The sequence below is a fragment of the Carcharhinus amblyrhynchos genome, chromosome 29 (assembly GCF_965287045.1).
Source record: "Carcharhinus amblyrhynchos chromosome 29, sCarAmb.v2.hapA, whole genome shotgun sequence".
NCBI lineage: Eukaryota > Metazoa > Chordata > Chondrichthyes > Carcharhiniformes > Carcharhinidae > Carcharhinus > Carcharhinus amblyrhynchos.
The window spans coordinates 223,981-246,882 of NC_137352.1; the positions used below are offsets into that span (position 1 = coordinate 223,981).

At 43.5% G+C, this 22,902-nt stretch overlaps 1 protein-coding gene across 1 annotated transcript in view; it reads left to right on the top strand.

The window, feature by feature from the left end:
• LOC145359963 (glutamate receptor ionotropic, kainate 4-like) overlaps positions 1–22,902 on the top strand; it is a 273,024-nt gene that overhangs the window by 172,506 nt on the left and 77,616 nt on the right. The window contains exons 13-14 of the mRNA XM_080214862.1: positions 6,148–6,351; positions 22,186–22,299. Coding sequence (XP_080070988.1) covers positions 6,148–6,351; positions 22,186–22,299 — 318 coding nt within the window. The remainder of the gene's footprint in view (positions 1–6,147; positions 6,352–22,185; positions 22,300–22,902) is intronic.

Sequence of the window (22,902 nt, forward strand, 5' to 3'; positions counted from 1 at the left end):
TCAAGAGACCGGCAGATAGGGGCCAGTATGCATGTGCTGAACTCGGCACTGACAGATGGGCACATTCGCAGTGGCCCATTCAGTTGCTACACTGTCGACCTCTCCAGCGGGAAAAGGCCCTGCCCACTGATTTTCAGTTTAATTTGTGCAATTGCACCCTGCAGTGCACACAGTGTGAACATAGAACATAGAACACTACAGCACAAACAGGCCCTTCGGCCCACGAGTTGCGCCGATCACATCAACACCTACCAATCTATAGACCTATCTATAACCCCCAATCCCATAAAACCCCATATACTCATCCAGAAGTCTTTTAAAAGACCCCAGCGAGTTCGCCTCCACCACCACTGACGGCAGCCGATTCCATTCACTCACCACCCTCTGAGTGAAAAACTTACCCCTAACATCACTTCTGTACTTTCCTCCCCGCACCTTAAATCTGTGTCCTCTCGTAGCGACCATTTCAACCCGGGGAAATAGCCTCTGAGAATCCACCCTATCTATTCCTCTCAACATTTTATAAACTTCTATCAGGTCGCCTCTCAACCTTCGTCTCTCCAGGGAAAAGAGACCCAGCTCCCTCAACCTAACTTCATAAGGCATGCCTCCCAGTCCAGGCAACATCCTTGTAAATCTCCTCTGTACCCTTTCAATAGCTTCTACGTCTTTCCTATAGTGAGGCGACCAGAACTGCGCACAATACTCCAAATGAGGCCTGACAAGGGTCTTATAAAGTGTGGGAGATTCATTTTGAAACTCCCACTAAGAAAACCAGTGTGATTGGTTCGTTTTTACATGAATTCGACGCTTAGAATTTTTTTGGGACAATGTGGGGGCAATTCTCCCAAAAGTGCTGAATTGACAAGAAAACTGGTCTAAATTAGGAGTGTTTTTTCAGTGCAACTTCAGACCCAAATCTCCCCACTCTGTATAATGCAGAGATCCCAATTGTGAATATCATTAAAAACTCAGGAGGGGTGGGACTTATTCACGCTGGAGTCTGACAGCTTTGGAACTCTGTGATTGTGCAGTGGTCCCGATCTGTCAGACTCCCCATTTGCTGGACAGCCCGGGACCCCTGTAGTGCTGCCTCTCCAGCCTCATCCCATGGCCCAATCACAGGCCCCACAACAATTCCCAGGCCAGTCTCGACTCCCCTTGTGTCCCAGAGCACCCCAATGTCCAGCCCACCCCTCAGCAGCAGTGGTGATCACCCCCCTCCCACCCCGCTGACCTCCCCTCCCCAGGGTCAGACACGCCCCCGAGAGACAGATTCCACCTGCCAGCAGACAACCAGCCTCCCCAGCCTGCTCCAATCACTGGCCTTCCTCCAGCCCAGACCGATCCCAATGCAGAGTGGCAGCGGGACCCTCCACCAATTGCCCCAGGCCCTGCCCACAATAGGCCCTGCCCCCTGGTGGGCAGTGCCAAGGTGCACCATGGGCATTGGCACTTTGTCCCTTGGGCAATGTCAAGGGGCACAGGCTGGCACTGCCAGGGTGCCCATGCCCAGGGGCACCAACACCCCTCCGCCCATCCTCTTGGAGGGCCCTGATTGCCACCCCCCTCCACTCTGGCAGGGTCTCCCACAAGCTCCCTGAACATGGGGAGCTACTCTAAATCCTGCTGGAATGAAGTACCCCGGTGGAGTGGGAGATGCTATCAGGCCCGGCAAGTTCCGTGCTGGGCCCAATAATCACATGCAAAATAGATTTAAAATACATCAAAAACAGATTCAAATCACTTATTTCTCTTCCCACCAATTTCCAGCATGATCCTAACTGCGCCTGTTCCCTAGATCTGGGAGACGTATATGCATCAGGAATGCATGCGTGAACCCTGCGAAATGGTCGAAAATTTGCAGGTCACAATGGGAGAATCACCCTCTACGTTTCTGTTTCTGAATTCTTCACATTGGTCCTTTGAATGAGAAAAAACTAAGTATAAATCTTGACTGACCGGGTGAGGGCGTGGGAGCGAGTGAGTGAGTGAGCGAATGTGTGGGGATAAGTGCGAGTCTGCCTTACACCATTCTCAGTTTTCTCAGTCACTCTCACAGCCACACACCAACACATACACATGCATGCAACCACATGCTCCCACCCACATACACTGACTCACCTACATTCCAGTAGCTTTTATTACTTACTCTTTTTTAATTCTTATTTTTTGCTATGCCATTGCTTTATATTTCAAATTAAGTTTATTGTTTCGTCAAACCTTATATTTCTGAAATGTTCTCATCTTCCCAAAATTTGCTCACCTGCCCTTCTGTAAGAAAAATTTGCAAATATGGCCCCCAGGGCAAATAGGTTGAGCGCATCTGATCTAGCCCCATCACCTCTATGTTTTATCATGAACACAAAGTTCAGTCTATTAGGATAGGCACATGCAACCAGAGAAACAGATGCAGGCCCTGATCCCTTCTTGTTTGATTTTTTTTTGTTCCCATTCCATTTTATGGTGTTTTATTTTCTTCTTTTTAGGTGTCCTCATTATGTACACAGTCCTTTGCTCAGTCAACTTATTCCCAGTCTTCTGCAAATGCTATCCTTGAACTGAGCAATAAAGAGGCAGGATGGGGCCTTCCTTGATAGTTTGGTGAGTTGATTTAGTGAGTAACTGACCATACAGAATGGGAGAGGAGGATCAGTGCCCAGTCTTTGATAAATTATCTCATTTCTGGCAAAATGGCCTGAGTACATTTTAATGAAGGAGGAAGAAGTCATCAGAATGGAGCTTGGCTCCTCTCTCAAAATTAGAAACATTTATTCTCTTCTCAGTACTTCTGCATTATACAAAGAACAAAGAACAGTACAGCACAGAAACAGACCCTCGGCCCTCCAAGCCTGCGCCAATCATGATGCCTGCCTAACCTAAAACCGTATGCACTTACAGAGTCTGCATCCTTCCATTCCCATCCTACTCATGTATTCGTCTAGTTGCCCCTTAAATTCCGCTATCATACCTGCTCCCACCACCTCCCTGGGAAGCACATTCTAGATATTCACGCAACCTGTGTGTAAAAAACATGCCTCGCACATTTCCTCCAAACTTTTCCTCATGCACCTTAAACCTATGCCCCCTGACACTTGACTTTTCTACCCCAGGAAAGAGCATCTGCCAATCCACTCTGGCCATTCCACTCATAATCTTGTAAACCTCTATCAGGTCACCCCCTCACCCCCATCAGAGGAGTGACAACAAACCAAGTTCATCCAACCTCTCTTCATTGCTAATACCCTCCAGATCAGACAACATCTTAGTAAATCTCTTCTATACCCTCTCCAAAGCATCCACATCCTCTGGCAGTGTGGCAACCAAAATTGCACACAATATTCTAAATAAGCCCTAACTAAGGTTCTGTACAGCTGCAGCATGACCTACCAATTTTTACATCGAATGTCCCGACCAATGAAGGAAAGCATGCCGTATGCCTTCTAGACAATTATCCACCTGCGTTGCCACTTCCAGTGATCAGTGGACATGTACACCCAGATCTCTTTTCCTGTGAGTACTCCAAAGGGTTCTATCATTTACTATATAATTCTGATATGCATTGGACCTTCCAAGTTGCATGACCTTACACTTGTCTGGAATAAACTCCATCTGCCATTTCCTGTCCAAGTCTCAAACCGGTCTTTATCTTGCTGTATTCTCTGACAATCCTCTTCACTCTGCAACGCCACCAATTTTTGTGTCATCTGCAAACTTACTAATCAGACCAGCTGCATTTTGCTCCAAATCATTTATATATATCAAGAACAAAGATCCCAGAACTGATCACTGTGGAACACCGCTAGTCACAGCCTTCCATTCAGAAAAGCACCCCTCTACTGCTACCCTCTGTCTCCTACGGCCAAGCCAGTTCTGTATTCATCTTGCCAGTTCGCCTCTGATCCCGTGTGACTTCACCTTTCATACCAGTCTACCATCAGGTACCTTGTCAAAGGCTTTACTGAAGTCCATGTATACAAATCCATTGCCTTTCCCTCATCCATCATCTTCGTCACTTCCTTGAAAAACTCAAACAAGTTAATAAGACACAACACCCTCCCCTTCACAAAACCATGCTGTCTATCACAAATAAGTCCATTTGTTTCCAAATGTGAGTAAATCCTGTCCCTAAGAATCTTTCCCAATAATTTCCCTACCATTGACGTAAGGCTCACCAGTTTATAATTTCTTGGATTATCTCTGCTGCCCTTCTTAAACAATGGAACAACATTGGCTGTCCTCCAGTCCTCTGGAACTTCACCTGCAGCATGAGGATACAAAGATTTCTGTCAAGGCCCCTGCAATTTCTGCCCTTGTCTCCCTCAGTATTCTGGAATAGATCCCATCAGGCCCTGACGATTTATCTACTTTCATGCTTTTTAAGATGCCTCTTCCTTTTTTGTATCAACATGACCCAGAATATCTACGCACCCTACCCTAGGCTCCTCATCCATCAAGTCCCTCTCTTTGATGAATACTGAGGCAAAGTATTCATTTAGTATCTCGCCCTTTCCTCTGGTTCCATGCATAAATTCCCCCAGCTATCCTTGAGTGAAGCATCCCTTTCCCTAGCTATCCTCTTGCTCTTTACATTCGTATAAAATGCCTTAGGATTTTCCTTAAACCTATTTGCCCAGGATTTTTCATAACCACTTTTTGCCCTACTAACTCCTTTCTTGAGTTCCTTCCTACATTCTTTATATTCTTCAAAGGCTTCATCTGTCCTAAGCATTTTAGACCTTACAAATGCTTCTTTTTCCTTTTTGACAAGGTTCATAATATCCTTTGTTATCCAGGATTCCTGATACTTGCCACACTGATCCTTCATCATTGGTACATGTCGGCCCTGAATTCCAATCAACTGATATTTGAAAGACTCCCACATGTCGGGTGTTGATTTATCCTCAAACAACCTCCCCCAATCTACCCTCTCCAGATCCTGCTTAAAATTGTTGTACTTAGTCTTCTCCCAATTTAACACTTTGCCTGAGGACTCTTGTCCTTATCCACATGCACCTTAAAACTTACTGAATTATGATCACTGTTCCCGAAATGCTCTCCTATTGAAAGTCTGATCCTTGGGCTCATTCCCCAGAACCAGGTCTAATATGGTTCCTTCCTGAGTTGGGCTATTTACATACTGTTCCAAGAAACCGTCCTGGATGCTTCTTACAAATTCTGCCCCATGCAAGCTCTTAGCAGCAATTGATTCCCAGCCAGTACAGGGAAAATTAAAGTCATCCACCACAACAACCCTTTTGTTTTTGCATCTTTCCAAAATACGTCTGCATATCTGCTCCTCTGTCTCCCGCTGGCTGTTGGGAGGCCTGTAATAAACCCCCAACATTGTGACTGCACCCTTTCTCTTCCTGAGCTCTACCCATATTGCCTCGCTGCCTGAAACCTTTCAATGTCCTCCCTCAGTACAACTGTGATATTTTACTTAACCAGTAATGTAGCTCCCCACCCCTTTTACATCCCCCCTCTATCCTGCTGAAAGCATCTAAATCCTGGAATAAATAGTTTCGCTCATGTGGAGATGCCAGTGTTGGACTGGGGTGGACAAGATGAGAGGTCACACTGATGAAGGAGCAGCGCTCCAAAAGCTTGTGATTTCAAATAAACCTGTTGGACTATAATCTGGTATCGTGTGACCTCTGATTATAGTTTCACTGAGATTAGGAATTTATCATGTGCCAAATAGGTTTGTGGCTATAAACAGTTTTTGCTGTGCTTTTGTCATATCTAGCCACATGAAGATGCTATACAAAATGTCAGATTTTCAAATATCAGAATCAAGTTCTGCTGCTTTCACTGAATGGTCAGCTTGTTATTAACACATCCATCTATGGTTCATCGGTAATTTTGTCAGTTTTTATTTTCTCAGGCTAACAAATTAATTTGTTTATTAAAATAGTTGTGAGGGGGAATGCTGTGCTAATGTATAAAGCACTTGTATACTGAAAGCACAAACAGTAATTTCTAGCTTTATATTGTGATCTGCGTGTTGTACATTTTAAGTGAAACTTTATATGTACAACAGCTGAATGCAAATGTAATTTTCCTTTGCTGTAGTGTTCTGTGAGAGAGCTGCTGTGCTCGCACTCTCAGTTTGGCTCTGTGAACAAGGCATCATATTTTCTTTAGGAAAATCCTTATGTGATGCTAAAAGCAAACTACAAGGAATTTGAGGGAAATGAGCGCTACGAAGGCTTCTGTGTGGATATGCTGAAGGAACTATCAGAAATCCTCAGATTTCATTACAAAATCCAGCTGGTAGCTGATGGTGTGTATGGGGTGGCAGAGTCCAATGGCACATGGACTGGGATGGTTGGTGAACTTATTTCGAGGGTGAGTACTAAACAAAACTAATAGTATGACAAATGAATTAAAGATTTGTTAAGATCCAATGAGGTTAAGCTATCTTACTGTGCAGCTGGGAATAACATTCATGCTGAAAATCATGCAGAGCAATGATTGGGCAAATCCTGGAGATTCAGCAATCAATCAAAAATTCTCATTCAACATTTTTCTTTTGATTTACATGAAAATGCATGTTCAATTTTATTAATGAAATTTGCTATTTAGAAATATGAAGGTGGGAGCATATATCTATTTCAAGTCTACATGATGAACATCAGATGTTCCCAGCTGGAGCACGTCAGAGTGAAATGTAAAATCAAAGTTCTCCACAGAACCAAAAGAGAAAACGTTGGAAAATCTCAGCAAGTCTGGCAGCATCTGTAAAGAGAGAAAAGAGCTGACGTTTAGAGTCCAGATGAATCTTTGTCAAAGCATCAAAGTTCTCCATGGATCTGTATTATACTAATGGGACGCTTCACTTCCTGTGTGCCGAAATCCCCTTTCCAAATTATGTTATCACTGAATGTGATAATCAAATTACCAGTGACACATTATGAGAAATTTTGTTCTGAAATGATGCTAACTTAGAAATTGTACTTTTTAGGATGCAGAAATTCTCTTCCTAATAGCAGTATGGGTGTACCTACATCATACTGCAGGGGTTCAAGGAAGCAGCTTACTATATCTTTTCAATTAGGGATGGACAATAAATACCGGCCTTATCAGCAAAGCTCATAACCCATGAATGAATTTTAAAGAAGATTTCCAGTTAATATTTAAAAACATAAGGTGGAATTTTTCAGCCCCACCAACCACCAGGAATCATAGAACCCTTCAGTGCAGAAAGAGGCCCTTCGGCCCATCAAATCTGCACCAAACATAATCTCATCCCCATATCATAACCACTAATCCCTCTAACCTATGCATCCCTGGATAATAAGGGACAATTTCCTAGCATGCCCAATCAATCTAACCCGTACATCTTTGGACTGTGGGAGGAAACCGGAGCTCAGCTTTGTTAATGAGCCTTTTATGTGGCATTTTGTCAAGTGTTTTCTTAAATCCATTATTCCCACAAAACTCATCTCCAAACTCAGTGGCCTGGGCCTCAGCTCCTCCCTCTGCAACCGGATCCTAGAATTCCTAACCCACAGACTGCAATCAGTAAGGATCGGCAATAACACCTCCTCCATGATTATCCTTTACACTGGTGCCCCACAAGGCTACGTCCTCAGCCCCTAACTATGCTCCTTATACATCTATGACTGTGTGGCCAAATTCCCCTCCAACTCAATTTTCAGGTTTGCTGATGATACTACCATAGTGCTTTGAATCTCAAACGATGAGACAGAGTACAGACAGAAAAGATTTTTTGGTGCAATGACAATGATCTCTCCCTCAATGAAGAAGAGTAATTGACTTCAGGAAGCATTGTGGAGGACATGCCTCTGTCCACGTCAATGGGGATGAAGTGGAATTGGTCAAGAGCTTCATGTTTTTAGGTGTCCAGATCACCAATAACCTGTCCTGGTCCTGCCATACCAACACCATAGTTAAAAAAGCCCACCAATGCCTCTACGGCCTCAGGAGGCTAAGGAAATTTGGCATGTCTGCTATGACTCTCACTAACATTTACAGGTGCATCTTAAAAACCATCCTTTCTGGTTGTATCACAGCTTGGTATGGTTCCTGCTCTGCCCAAGGCTGCAAGAAACTATAAAGGGTCATAAATGAAGCCCTGTAGATCACACAAGCCATTCTCCCATCCATTGACTCTGTCTACATTTCCCACTGCCTCAGAAAAGCACCCAGCATAATCAAGGACCCCTGCACCCCAGACATACTCGCTTCCACCTTCTTCCATCAGGAAAAAAGTACAAAAGTCTGAGGACACATACCAACTGACTCAAGAACAGCTTCTTCCTGCTGCCATCAGACTTTTGAATGGACCTACCTTATATTAAGTAGATCTTTCTCGACACCCTAGTTCTCACTGCATACTAATACATGTGACAAGAATAAACCAAATCAACTCAAACCAAATAGCCACTTTGGTCCACTTGATTTATCTCACTCCCCAATGCATTCTAGCAATGCCTCCTTCAATATGGTGGGTGGCAAGGTAGCACAGTGGTTAGCACTGCTGCTTCACAGCTTTAGGGTCCTGGGTTCAATTCCTGGCTTGGGTCACTGTCTGTGTGGAGTTTGCACATTCTCCTCGTGTCTGCGTGGATTTCCTCTGGGTGCTCTGGTTTCCTCCCACAGTCCAAAGATGTGTGGGTTAGGTTGATTGGCCAAACTAAAAATTGTCCCTTAGTACCGAGGGATTAGCAGGTAAATGTGGGATAGGGCCTGGGTGGGATTGTGGTTGGTGCAGACTCAATGGGATGAAGGCCCTGTTTCTGCATTGTAGGGTTCTATGATTCTTAGTTGGACTGAGAACATATTGACCAAGGAAGTTCACCTGTGCACATTTCAGAAATTCCTATCCTTTTACTTTCACATTATCCTAATTGATATATGGGTGATTAAAGATTCAATATTAACACTCTACAGTTCTTACACAGCTCACTACTTATGTTTTCATTAAATTTTTTGTGACACGTGCTCATCAATGGCAAGACCACCATTTTTGATCTGAGTAGCTTGCCAGGCCATTTCAGCAGGTAATTAGGGATCAACCACACTGCTCATCTTTCTCATCCATCTCCTTGCTCCTCTGTGTCATAGTGAACCCTCACACTTCACCATCAACTTCCCCATTCTTTGCACAGCCTTCTTCCACATTGCCACCTTTACCTTTATTATGCCACATACTTCCTCCACCCTGATCCCACCTCGAACCTTACCTCTGGTCAAACTTCGAACCTTTGTTGCGATGGCTGCACAGCACAGAGCTGTCCAGATAGATACTAATGTATGGCACCAGGGAGGAAGGAGACTCTAAACACTCCAACCACAGACAGAGTACGAATTTGACTCGGTGATATACATAGAAAAATACATAGGAAATTGAAGCAGGGATAGGCATTCGGCCCTTTGAGCCTGCTCCGCCATTCATTTTGATCATAACTGATCATCAAATTCAAATTCCTAATCCCCTCCTTCCTCCCATATCCCCTGATCCCTTTAGCCCTAAGAGCTATATCTAATTCCTTGTTGAAATCAGACACGTTTTGGCCTCAACTACATTCTGTGGTAGTGAATTCCACACATTCACCACCCCCTGGGTGAAGAAATTTCTCCTCATCCCAGTCTTAAAAGGTTTACACCTTATCCTCAAACTATGACCCCTAGTTTTGGACTACCCCACCATTGGAACATTCTTTCTGGAAGCCACCTTGTCTAATCCTCTTAGAATTTTATAAATTTCTTTGAGACTGCCCCCTCACTCTTCTGAACTGAAATGAACACAAGCCTAACTGACTTAGTCTTTCCTCATACAATAGTCCTGCCATCCCAGGAATCAGCCTGGTAACCCTTTGTTGCAGTCCCTCAATAGCAAGAACATTCTTCCTCAGATAAGGACACCAAAACTGCACACAATACTCCAGATGTACTCAATGCCCTGACCAATGAAGACAAGCATGTCTTTTGCCTCCTTAATCATCCTTGGCCACCCATGTTGCCATTTCTAGGAAACTGTGGACCTGCACACCCAGATCCTTCTGTACGTTAATTTTCCTAAGGGTTCTGGCATTTACAGTATAATTCATACCTAAATTTGATCCTCCAAAATGCATCACCTTGCATTTGTTCAGATTAAACTCCATCTGCCATTTCGGTGCCCAAGTTTCCAATCTTTCTATATACCCTGTTGTATCCTCTGACAATCCCCAGCACTGTCAATAACTCCACCAATCTTTTGTGTCATACACAAACTTACTAATCAGACCATCTACATTTTCCTCCAGATCATTCATATATACTACAAACAACAGAGGTCCTGGCACTGATCCCTGAGGAACATCCCTAACTACAGATCTCCATTCTAAAAAAAACCCTTCCACCACTGTTCTCTGTCTTCTATGATCAAGCCAGTTCTGTATCCATCTAGCCAGCCCACCCTGAATCCCATGTGGCTTTAGTTTTTATAACAGTCTGCCATGTGGGACTTTATCAAACGCCTTACTGAGGTCCATATAAACTGCGTCCACAGCCCTTTCCTCATCAATTATCTTTGTCACCTCTTCAAAAAACTTAATCGGTGAGACATGACCTTCCCTGTAGAAAACCATGCCATCTGTCCCTAAGTATCTTCTCCAAAAGCTGCGTCAGGCTCACTGGCCTATAATTTCCTGGATTAACCCTGCTTCCTTTCTTAAACAAGAGAACAAGTTTGGCTATTCTCCAGTCCTCTGGATCCTCGCCTAGGTCAGAGAGGATGTTCAGTGACTGATGCACAAGAACACCAGGGTCTCACTGAGTATCCACCTGTCTCAATTCACCCATTCAAATAATAATCTGCCTTCCTATTTTTGCTACTGAAGTGGATAACCTCACATTTATCCACATTATACTGCATCTGCCATGCATATGCCCACACATCACCAGGCAAGTGTTCTCTTTCTGTTAGGGAACACTTCAGTGGTCATGGACATTCGGCCTCTGATCTTTGGGTAAGCGTTCTCCAAGGCAGCCTTCATGACACACAATAACACAGAGTCGCTGAGCAGAGACTGATAGCCAAGTTCCGCACATGTGAGGACAGCCTCAACTGGGATCTTGGGTTCATGTCACACTGTCTGTAACCCCCACAACTTACCTGGGCTTGCAAAATCTCATTAACTGTCCTGGCTGGAGACAATACACATCTCTTTAACGTGTGCTTAACCCTCTCTCTAATCACATTGTCTGTACTTGTAAGATTTGATTACCTGTAAAGACTTGCATTTCAACCATTTATTTTGTCAATTGTGTTTATGTCTTTATATGCCCTGTTTGTGAACTGAAATTCCACACACCTGATGAAGGGGCTGTGTTCCAAAAGCTAGTGGCTTATGCTACCAGATAAACCTGTTGGACTTTAACCTGTAACCTGTAGTGAGACTTCTTACTGTGTTTATCTCAGTCCAACGTCAGCATCTCCACATTATGCCCACACACTCAGCCTGTCCAAATCATGCTGAAGCATCTCTGCATCCTCCTCACAGCTCACCCTCTCAACCAAATATGGAGACAATACATTTAATTTCCTTATCCAAATCATTAATATATAATGTGAGTAGTTGGGTCCTCTCACAGGTCTCTGCAGTACCCCACTAGTCACTGCCTGCCAACTGGAAACAGACTTCCAACTCTTTGCTTCCTGTCTGCCAACCAGCTTTCTATCCACCTCAAAACATTACCTGCAACCACATGCACTTTAGCATTACATCGTAATCTACTATGTGAGACCTTGTGAAAAGCCTTTTGAAAGTCTAAATAAATCCTTTCAAATGACAGGGAAGTGATTTCATTGCTAGAAGCTCCTTTTTCATGACAATTGAATTTTGATTTCATGTTCTTGATGTAGATGGTGCAGTTGATTCTGGGGATCATCCTCCAGTTTTTAAATAGCCACAGGTGTATATCATAAACTCAGAATGCTTTTCATCTTCTGGATTCAATATTTCCAGTAATTCTTCTATGAAATCAGACTTCATATTCTCATCAGAATGTTGACTTTTCAATTCAGACTTTCAATCACCCTATTCAGATTATACTTTTTGATCTTTGTTCTTATGGCTGTAGATTCTTTAATATACAGGTTGAAGAGAATATACCATTTTAAAGGATTATAATTTTGTTTCTGAAGTTTCAGTTCCTTTTCCAAAACTTTAATATGCTGTGATGTTCCAAAAATAACACATATGCCATATTCAAAATACCTTCGTTTACCACACTGACTCTCTTTGTTCATTAACCTGGAATTCCAGTCATGTTTTGACACTGGCAATTTAGGATTTGCAGGCAAGTTCAAAGGAGATAGAATCAGTTAGTTTACATCTGACTTATATTCTTTGTAGCCAATGTTGCTGTTTCTTGCATGTTAGACATTTGAACTTAGACTCTCTGGACATTTATTTTAGCTGAAACAGTTCTTTCTAAGAAGGATGAGAAATAGTTCCTGTTTCTTTGCGAGCATTGTAAATTCCTGCCTCCCATTTCAGGACATGGCAACAGCGGGAGATAGAAGAACAGATATGTAGGCAGATTTTGGCAACAGGGTTGTTGTAGTGGGAGATTTTACCTTCCCCTACATTGGCTGGGATTCACTTAGTGCTAGGGGCGTGGATGAGGCAGATTTTGTAAGAAGCATCCAGGAGGGCTTCTTGAAACATATGTACTAGGGAAGGGGCCATACTGGATCTGGTATTGGGGAATGAACCTGGCCAGATGGTCAACATTTCAGTAGGGGAGCAGTTCAGGAACAGTGATCACAATTGAGTAAGCTTCAAGGTACTAATGGATAAAGATAAGTGCAGTTCTCAAATTAAGGTGCAAAATTGGGGGAAGGTTAATTACACCAATATTAGGCAGGTACTGAAGAATGTAGATTGGGGGCAGATGTTTGAGGGCAAATCAACATCTGGCATGTGGGAGACTTTCAAGTGTAAGTTGCATTCAAGACCGTCACATTCCTGTAAGAATGAAAGATAAGTATGGCAAGTTTTGGGAACCTTGGATAACGAGAGATATTGTGAGCCTAATCAGAGAAAAAGGAAGCATTTGTCAAGGCTAGGAACACAAGCATAGAATACAAGGAAAGTAGAAAGAAACTTAAGCAAGGAGTAAGGAGGGTTAAAAGGGATCACAATAAATCATTGGCCAGCAGGATTAAGGAAAATTCCAAAGCTTTTTAGACATATATAAAAGGCAAGAGGATAGCCAGGGTTGGGCCATTCAAGGACAGGGGAGGGAATCTATGTGTGGAGCCAGAGGAAATGGGCAAGATATTAAATTAGTACTTTGCAAAAGTATTCACCAAAGAGGACTTGGTGGATGACGAATCTGGGGAAGGCTGTGCAGATAGTTTGAGTCATGTTGAGATCAAAAAGGTGGTGGTTTCGGAGTTCTTGAGAAACATAAAGGTAGACCAGTCCCCAGAGCTTGATGGGGTATACCCTAGAATACTGACAGAAACAAGGGAGGAAATTGTTGGGGCCTTGAGAGAAATCTTTGTATCCTCACTGGCGACAGGAGAGGTCCAAAAGGATTGGAGAATAGCCAGTGTTGTACCTTTGTTTAGAAGGATAGCAAGAATAATCCAGGTAATTACAGGCCAATGAGCCTTACGTCAGTGGTAGGGAAATTATTGGAGAGGATTCTTCGAAACAGGATATACTCTCACTTGGAAATGAGTTGACGTATTTGCGAGAGGCAAAATGGTTTTGTGAAGGGGAAATCGTGTCTCACTAACTTGATTGCGTTTTTCGAGGAAGTGACAAAGATGATTGATGAGGTTTGGGCAGTGGCTGTCGTCTACATGGACTTTGAGAAGGTCCCTCATGGCAGACTAGTGCAGATGGTGAAGTCTCATGGGATCAGAAGTGAGCCGGCAAGGTGGATATAGAATTGGCTCAGTCATAGAAGACAGAGGGTAGCGGTGGAAGGGTGCATTTCTGAATGGAGGACTGTGATAAGTGGCACTCCTCAGGGATCAGTGTTGGGACCTTTGCTGTTTATAATATTTTTAAATGATTCGGAGGAAAATGTAACTGGTTTGATTAATAAATTTGCGGATGATACAAAGGTTAGTGGATTTGCGGATAGTGATGAGGACTATCAAAGGATACAGCAGGATATAGATCAGTTGGAGACTTGGGAGGACAGACGGCAGATGGAGTTTAATCCAGACAAATGTGAGGTAATGCATTTTGGAAGGTCTAATACAGATAGGAAATATATAGTAAATGGCAGAACCATTAAAAGTATTGATAGGCAGGGGGATCTGAGTACACAGGTACACAGGTCACTGAAAATGGCAATGCAAATGGAGAAGGTAATTAAGAAGGCATACAGCATGCTTGCCTTCATTGGCAGGGCACTGAGTTTAAAAATTGGCAAGTTATATTGCAGCTTCATAGAGTCTTAGTTATGTCACACTTGGAATATAGTGTTCAGTTCTGGTCACCATACTACCAGAAGGATGTGAAGGCTTTGGAGAGGGTACAGAAAAGATTTACCAGGATATTGCCTGGTATGGAGAGCATTAGCTATGAGGAGAGGTTGAAGAAACTTGGTTTGTTCCCACTGGAACGACAGAAATTGAGGGGCAACCTGGTAGAAGTCTACAAGATTATGAGAGGCATGGACAGAGTGGATAGTTAGAAACTTTTTCCCAGGGTGGAAGAGTCAATTACTAGGGGGCGTAGGTTTAAGGTGCAAGGGGCAAGGTTTAAAGGAGATGTATGAGGCAAGTTTTTTTACACAGAGGGTGTTGGATACCTGGAACTCGCCGTCAGGGGAGGTAGTGGAAGCAGATACGAAAGTGACTTTTAAAGGCCATCTTGATAAATACATAAATAGGATGGGAACACAGGGATATGGTCCCCAGATGGGTAGGAGGTTTAAGTTCAGTAGGGCAGCAAGGTCAGTGCAGACTTGGAAGGCAAAAGGGCCTGTTCTGAGCTGTAATTTTCTTTATTCTTTATCTTATCTATGCAAAGTCACTTCCTAGTATGAAATCAACACTGTCAATAGATAATACAGCCACAACTCGAGGAACAATGAACCCATTGATAAAACACAGTTCACTTTATACAAGGGAACAGACACATAAATTCTACTAATGCCTTATATTGCTCTGCAAATTCTCTGGAAAAAAAACATGCCTTTTGCTGACATCAACTTTCATCTGACCTCATATCTCTAAGGATAACAACCTTTCTGTGTCCTTTATCAACAAAAAATTGAACAACTTCACCGTCAAATATAAAACCCTTGTGATCCTTTATGCTGTAATTCACACCCGCAGTAAATGCATTCGACAGGATTCATTGGTCACTCTTCTGATACAGCGATCTCTAGCAAAATACTCAACAGTCACAAAAGCTACTGTTTTTAATTTTAACTTCAAGCACTTTGCCTTTACAGGCTCTGTCTTCTGAGAATAAAAACACGTTAGTCTCTTTGAATAATTTCTATCCTCTATACTCTCTTCTTTTATTTTAAGGAACATCTCTCTTTTCATTTCTATCATTCCACTCATTTTATTAAGTGTTCTCTTCATTATCACTTTGCTACTCTCCGGCTTCTTTGTGGGTTTGGAAATACTGGTTTACTGTCACCTAGATCTTTGTGCGTTAAGTGCGGGATCCAGCGTGAGGTATCAAAATGGATACAAAATTGGCTTCTTCACAGAAGCCAGAGGGAGGTTTTTTCAAACTGGAGGCCTGTGACCAGCGGTGTGCCTCAGGGATCAGTGCTGGGTCCACTGTTATTTGTCGTTTATATTAATGATTTGGATGAGAATATAGAAGGCATGGTTAGTGAGTTTGCAAATGACACTAAGATTGGCGGCATAGTGGACAGTGAAGAAAGTTATCTCCAATTACAACGGGATCTTGAGCAATTGGGCCAGTGGGCTGATGAATGGCAGATGGAATTTAATTCAGACAAATATGAGGTGATGCATTTTGGGAGACTGAACCGGGGCAGGACTTACTCAGTTAATGGTAGGGCACTGGAGAGAGTTACAGAACAAAAAGATCTGCGGGTACATGTTCACAGCTCCTTGAAAGTGGAGTCACAGGTGGACACAGTGGTGAAGAAGGCATTCAGCATGCTTGGTTTCATGAGTCAGAACATTGAATACAAGAGTTGGAATATCTTGTTGAAGTTGTACAAGGCGTTGGTACGGTCACACTTGGAATGGTGTGTGCAATTCTGGTCACCCTTTATAGAAAGGATATTATTAAACTAAGAACATAAGAAATAGGAGCAGGAGTAGGCCATCTAGCCCCTCGAGCCTGCCCCGCCATTCAATAAGATCATGGCTGACCTGTCGTGGCTCAGTTCTACATTCCTGCCCTCTCCCCATAACCCTTAATCCCCTCGCTTATCAAAAACCCATCAACCCGCGTCTTAAAAATATTTAGCGAGGTAGCCTCCACCACTTCAATGGGCAGAGAATTCCAGAGATTCACCACCCTTTGAATGAAGAAGTTCCTCCTCAACTCCGTTCTAAACTGCCCCCCCTTTATCTTGAGGCTGTGCCCTCTAGTCCTACTGTCCTTTCTGAGCGGGAAGAGCCTCTCCACCTCTATCCTATCCATCCCATTCATCATCTTATATGTCTCAATGAGATCTCCCCTCATTCTTCTAAACTCTAACGAGTACAAGCCTAGTTTATTCAGCCTCTCCTCATAGTTCAACCCTCTCAACTCCGGTATCAGCCTAGTAAACCTCCTCTGCACTCCCTCCAAGGCCAAAATATCCTTGCATAAGTGCGGCGACCAAAACTGCACACAGTACTCCAGCTGCGGCCTCACCAGTGCCCTATACAGTTGCAGCAAGACCTCCCTACTTTTATATTCAATCCCCCTCGCTATGAAGGCCAGCATCCCATTTGCCTTCCTGACCACCTGCTGCACCTGCAGGCTGGGTTTTTGCGACTCATGCACAAGGACCCCGAGGTCCCTCTGCACCGTCGCATGCTGCAGTTTTTCGCCATGTAAGTAACAGTCTTTCCTACCATTATTCCTACCAAAGTGGACAACCTCACATTTGCCAACATTAAATTCCATTTGCCAGTTCCTGGCCCATTCGCCCAGCCTATCTAGATCCTTCTGCAGACTTTCCACACCCTCCGCACAATTTGCCGTTCCACCAATCTTGGTGTCATCAGCAAATTTCGACACCATACACTCGGTTCCCTCCTCCAGATCATCTATATAAATGGTAAATAGCTGACGCCCCAGCACCGACCCCTGGGGCACTCCACTAGTCACCAACCGCCAATCCGAATAGCGCCCATTGACCCCCACTCTCTGCCTCCTATTTGACAACCAGTCCTCTATCCACACTAACACCCTACCCCCAACTCCATGCCCCCTGACCTTCTGTAATAACCTCTTGTGAGGCACCTTATCAAACGCCTTCTGAAAATCAAGAAACACCACATCCACCGGCTCTCCTCTATCCACCGCCCTAGACACATCCTCATAGAACTCCAATAAATTTGTCAGACACGACTTCCCCTTAACGAAACCGTGCTGCGTCTGCTCTATCAAACAATTCTCCTCAAGATGCCTCGCTATTTTCTCCTTGATGACGGATTCTAACATTTTACCTACAACAGACGTTAAACTAACCGGCCTATAATTCCCTGCCTTTTGCCTGCCACCCTTCTTAAACAACGGCGTAACATTAGCCGTTTTCCAATCTTCCGGCACTTCCCCGGAATCCAGCGACGTCTGGAAAATAACCACCAAGGCATCCACTATCACCACCGCCATTTCTTTCAGAACCCTTGGATGCATTCCATCCGGTCCTGGGAACTTGTCCACAATCAGTCCCTCCAGTCTGTCGAGCACCGCCTCTCTAGTAACAATAATGTCATTCAGGCCCTCCACTCCTACCATCTTTCCATCGCTAACACCCAGCAAATTATTCACGTCCTCCTCCGTGAAGATCGAAACAAAAAAGTTATTCAAGGCCTCAGCCATTTCCCCATCCCCTACCACTAAGTCCCCCCTCTCATCCTCTAAGGGTCCAACGTTCACCCTAGCCAGCCTCTTCCTTTCTATATATTTATAAAAACTCTTGCTTTCCTTTTTTATATTAAGCGCTAGCCCAGCTTCATAGTTTATCCTACCCTTCTTTATCAACTTCTTTGTCATTCTTTGTTGACATTTAAACCTCTCCCAATCCTCTTCTCGCCCACTATTCTTCGCTACTCTAAACGCATCCGCTTTTAATTTAACACTTTCCTTTACCTCCTTCGTTATCCACGGCTGATTATCTCTCCTCCTACGATCCTTTATAACCATCAGAATAAATTTCTGCTGAGCACCAAGAAAGATCTCCTTAAAGATGCTCCACTGTTCCTCAGCAGACCTACCTTCCAACGCGCTTCCCCAATCAACGTTCACCAATTCCTCTCTCATCCTACCGTACTCCCCTCTGTTCAAACAAAGGACACATGTCCGGGAACCCACTTTCTCCTCCTCCATCTGCATCAGAAACTCCACCATCCAATGATCACTCTTCCCAAGAGGATCCTTCACCACAAGGTCCCGAATTCTACCCGCCTCATTACATAACACCAGATCCAACATAGCTCGCTCCCTCGTCGGCTCCAACACACACTGTTCAAGGAAACTACCCCGGCAGCATTCCAAGAACTCTTCCTCAAGCCCACCAATCAACATGTAGATTGAAATCCCCCATAATTATCACCGTTCCATTCCTGCACCCCGCATTTATTTGCGCGTTAACAGCCCGCCCCACCTCCAGATCATTATTTGGGGGCCTATAAATGACACCCACCAGCGTCTTCCTCCCTTTGCTGTTCCTAATCTCCACCCACAATGACTCCACTTTCTGCTCTTTGGTTCCTATATCATCCCTTACTACCACCCTGATGCTATCCTTAATTAGCAGAGCTACCCCTCCCCCTTTTTCCTCCCGCCTATCCTTCCTAAACACTTGATACCCCTGTACATTCAGCTCCCAGTCCCTGTCACCCTTCAGCCACGTCTCTGTAATGGCCACCAGATCATATTCCATTTGTGCTGATCTGCGCCACCAGCTCATTCACTTTATTCCGAATGCTTCGTGCATTCAGATAAAGTGCCTTCATCCCAGCCTTCACCTGTACCCTATTTGCCAGAACGCCACCAACCATACTCATGCCCCCTACTCCCTTTATTATTGGGACATCCTTGGCCTCTTCCCTTACCTGTACCCTCTCCTTTACTTTAGACCCCGTAATGTCACCTACCCTCGCACCCTCCCCCCCCCATTAGTTTAAAGTCCTATCTACAGTCCAATCTACACGATTCACCAGAAAGAGTGCAGAAAAGATTACTTTTCTGAAAAGAAACTAGAAAAGATTACTTTTCAGAAAAGAAACTAGAAAGAGTGCAGAAAAGATTACTGGGATGCCACCAGAATTTGATGGATTGAGTTATAAGGAGAGGCTGGGTAGACTGGGAATTTTTTCTCTGGAGCGTAGGAGGCTGAGGGGTGACCTTATAGAGGTCGATAAAATAATGAGGGGAACAGATCAACTAGATAGTCAATATCTTTCCCCAAAGGTAGGGGAGTCTAAAACTAGAGGGCATAGATTTAAGGTGAGAGGGGAGGGATACAGAAGTGTCCAGAGGGGTAATTTTTTCACACAGAGGGTGGTGAGTGTCTGGAACAAGCTGCCAGAGATAGTAGTAGAGGCGGGTACAACTTTATCTTTTGAAAAGCATTGAGCTAGTTACATGGGTATGATGGATGCAGAGGGATATGGGCCAAATGTGGGCAATTGGGATTAGTTTAGGGGTTTTAAAAAAAAGGCATCATGGACAAGTTGGGCCGAAGGGCCTGTTTCCATGCTGTAAACCTCTATGACTCTAAGTCAGAGATATTAGTTTCCCTTAGATTAGAAATTTTATGGTGTTCTAGATAAGCTTGATTCCAGGAGGAATGCTATTTTTAAATTCCTTAATTAACAACACCTCTCCAAGGTTTTCAAAATCTTGATTCAATTTCATCATAGAATCCCGAGAGTGCAGAAGATGGCCATTCAGCCCATCAAGTCTGCACTGACTATCCGACAGAGCATCCCATTTAGATCCTATCCATGTAACTCCACATATTTATTCCATTAATCCCTTTAACCCGCACATCTTGGGACACTAAGGGGCAATTAAGCATGGCCAATCCACCTAATGTGCACATCCTAGGAATGTGGGAGGAAACCAGAGCCCCCAGAAGAAACCCACACAGTAACAGGGAGAACCTGCAAACTCCACACAGTCACCCAAGGCCAGAATTGAACCTGGGTTTCTAGCACTGTGAGGCAGCAGTGCTAACCACTGTGCTGACCAAACCATCTCTTTTTTACTAGTAAATTTTAAAGAGGTCTCATTTTCTCCCTTCCTCAAGTTTCAAAACATTTGTTGATTAAGCTTCTCTTGCCAAATCATTTGCATTCAGTACAATAGTCTTAACTGTATAAAAACAATGAAAATTACAGCACAGGAACAGGCCCTTCGGCCCGTCAAGCCTGCATCGACCATGCTGCCCAACTTAACTAAAACTCCCTATCTTCCAGGGGCCTTATCCCTCTACTCCCATCCTATTCACGTACTTGTCAAGATGCCCCTTAAAAGTCACTACCGTATCCGCTTCCACTACCTCCCCCGTGTTCTAAGTACCCGCTACTCTCTGTGTAAAAAATCTGCCTTGTACATCTCCGTTAAACCTTGCTCCTCGCACCTTAAACCTATGCCCCCTAGTAATTGACTTTTCCACCCTAGGAAAAAGCTTCTGACTATCCACTCTGTCCATGCCTCTCATAATCTTGTAGACTTCTATCAGGTTTCCCCTCAACCTCCATCACTCCAGTGAGAACAAACCAAGTTTCTCCAACCTCTCCTCATAGCTAATGCCCTCCATACCAGCAACATCCTGGTAAATCTTTTCTGTACTCTTTCTAAAGCCTCCACAGCCTTCTGGTAGTGTGATGACCAGAATTGAACACTATATTCCAAGTGCGGCCTAACTAAGGTTTTATAAAGCTGCAACATGACTCGCCAATTTTTAAACTCAATACCCCGGCCGATGAAGGCAAGCATGCTACATGCCTTCTTGGCTACTTTCTCCACCTGCATTGCCACTTTTAGTGACCTATATACCTGTACACCCAGATCCCTTTGCCTATCAATACTCTTAAGGGTTCTGCCATTTACAGTATATTTTCTACCTGTATTAAACCTCCCAAAATGCACTACCTCACATTCGTCCATCTCTCCTCCCAAATCTCCAACTGATTTATACCCTGCTGCATCCTCTGATGGTCCTCATTGCTATCTGCAAATCCATTAACCTTTCCTCTCCAATAATTTTCCTACCACTGGTGTAAGGCTCACCGGCCTGTAATTACCTGGATTATTCTTGCTATCCTTCTTAAACAAAGGAACAACATTGGCTATTCTCCAATCTCCATAATCATAATCTGCAAACTGTTCATCTGAAAGGGCTGAATCTGCCTCCAAATCATTTTCTACCCAAACACTTTGTCATGAGATTGTCCAAATTTCTTGTGGCCACAGTAACTTCATACGATATAAAATACATTTCATTCCTCCTTGACTGAATTTAGGCACGGGACGAATATTCCTTGCTAAGTCAAAAACAGGAGTTAAAGCTAAATCATCATCAATTCTGCTTCTCACTCTCTGTTCACATTATCAAAGCCTTTTCTATCCAAGTCCAATTTTCTGGCTTCACTTACACTTTGAAATTTTAATTCACTCTCAGATAATTATACTTCAGAATTAACTCCATTGTGTGACACTTCAGTTTGCAAATCCAACCATGGGAGATTGATGTCATGATGGCTAAGCTGACTGATTTCTAATTAATTATATATGGTCACTGATAAATGATTGGATTGAAATATTTTGATTGTCTTGCCATATAAACATTGGTTAAAAATATAGGCAAAACCCAATTTTTCTTTATTCAGGTAGGAATTTCCTGATTAGAGGGAATTAGACAATTGTTAACTCCAACCAGTCAAAATGTTTCAACTTTTAAAAATTGTTGGTGAAATGTATTTCTGTGTTGCTGAGTCACCACTGTCCTGTTTTGTCTGTTATACTTGTCATGTGTTTACAGAAAGCTGACCTTGCTGTAGCAGGCTTAACCATCACAGCAGAACGTGAGAAGGTCATCGATTTCTCCAAACCATTTATGACTTTAGGGATTAGTATCTTGTACCGAATTCAGATGGTAAGAAATGCTTCTGCTGCAAGTCAACACAGTAGAAAAAATATACATTTTGTTTTCTTGGCTTTTCTCTTGTCCACGTTCTGTGGCAGAATTAGCTCCTTCATAAGAGCTTTGCCACTGAGCCAGTTGCCATCTTACGAACAAGATATGAAACTGAAGCCTTTCTACCTTGTCAGGGTGGATGAAAAATTTACTTGCGTATTATTTAAGAGGAGATCCTGGTAAACATGTTTTCCTCAACTAATCTCATTGAAGGGATCATCTGACTATTCATCTCATTGCTATTAGTGGGATCTTGCTGTGTGAAAATTGGCCACAATATTTCCAGATGCCAACAATAGCTAGGACCACAGTAATGTTGAAAAGTTTGGGATCAAACAAAGAACAACACAGCACAGGAAACAGGCCCTTCGGCCCTACAAGCTCGCGCCGCCCATTTTAACACTCAATGAGTGCCTCATTCCAATCCTCCTTCTACCTACGACTTTTGCCTACATCTAGTGGACTCCACAATAAAGGGGTGCAAATTTATGGAATTATATGTGCGCCAGATTAAGGGAGATCCAATTTAGGGACAATTTATCAACACCAGTCAGCCTAAAA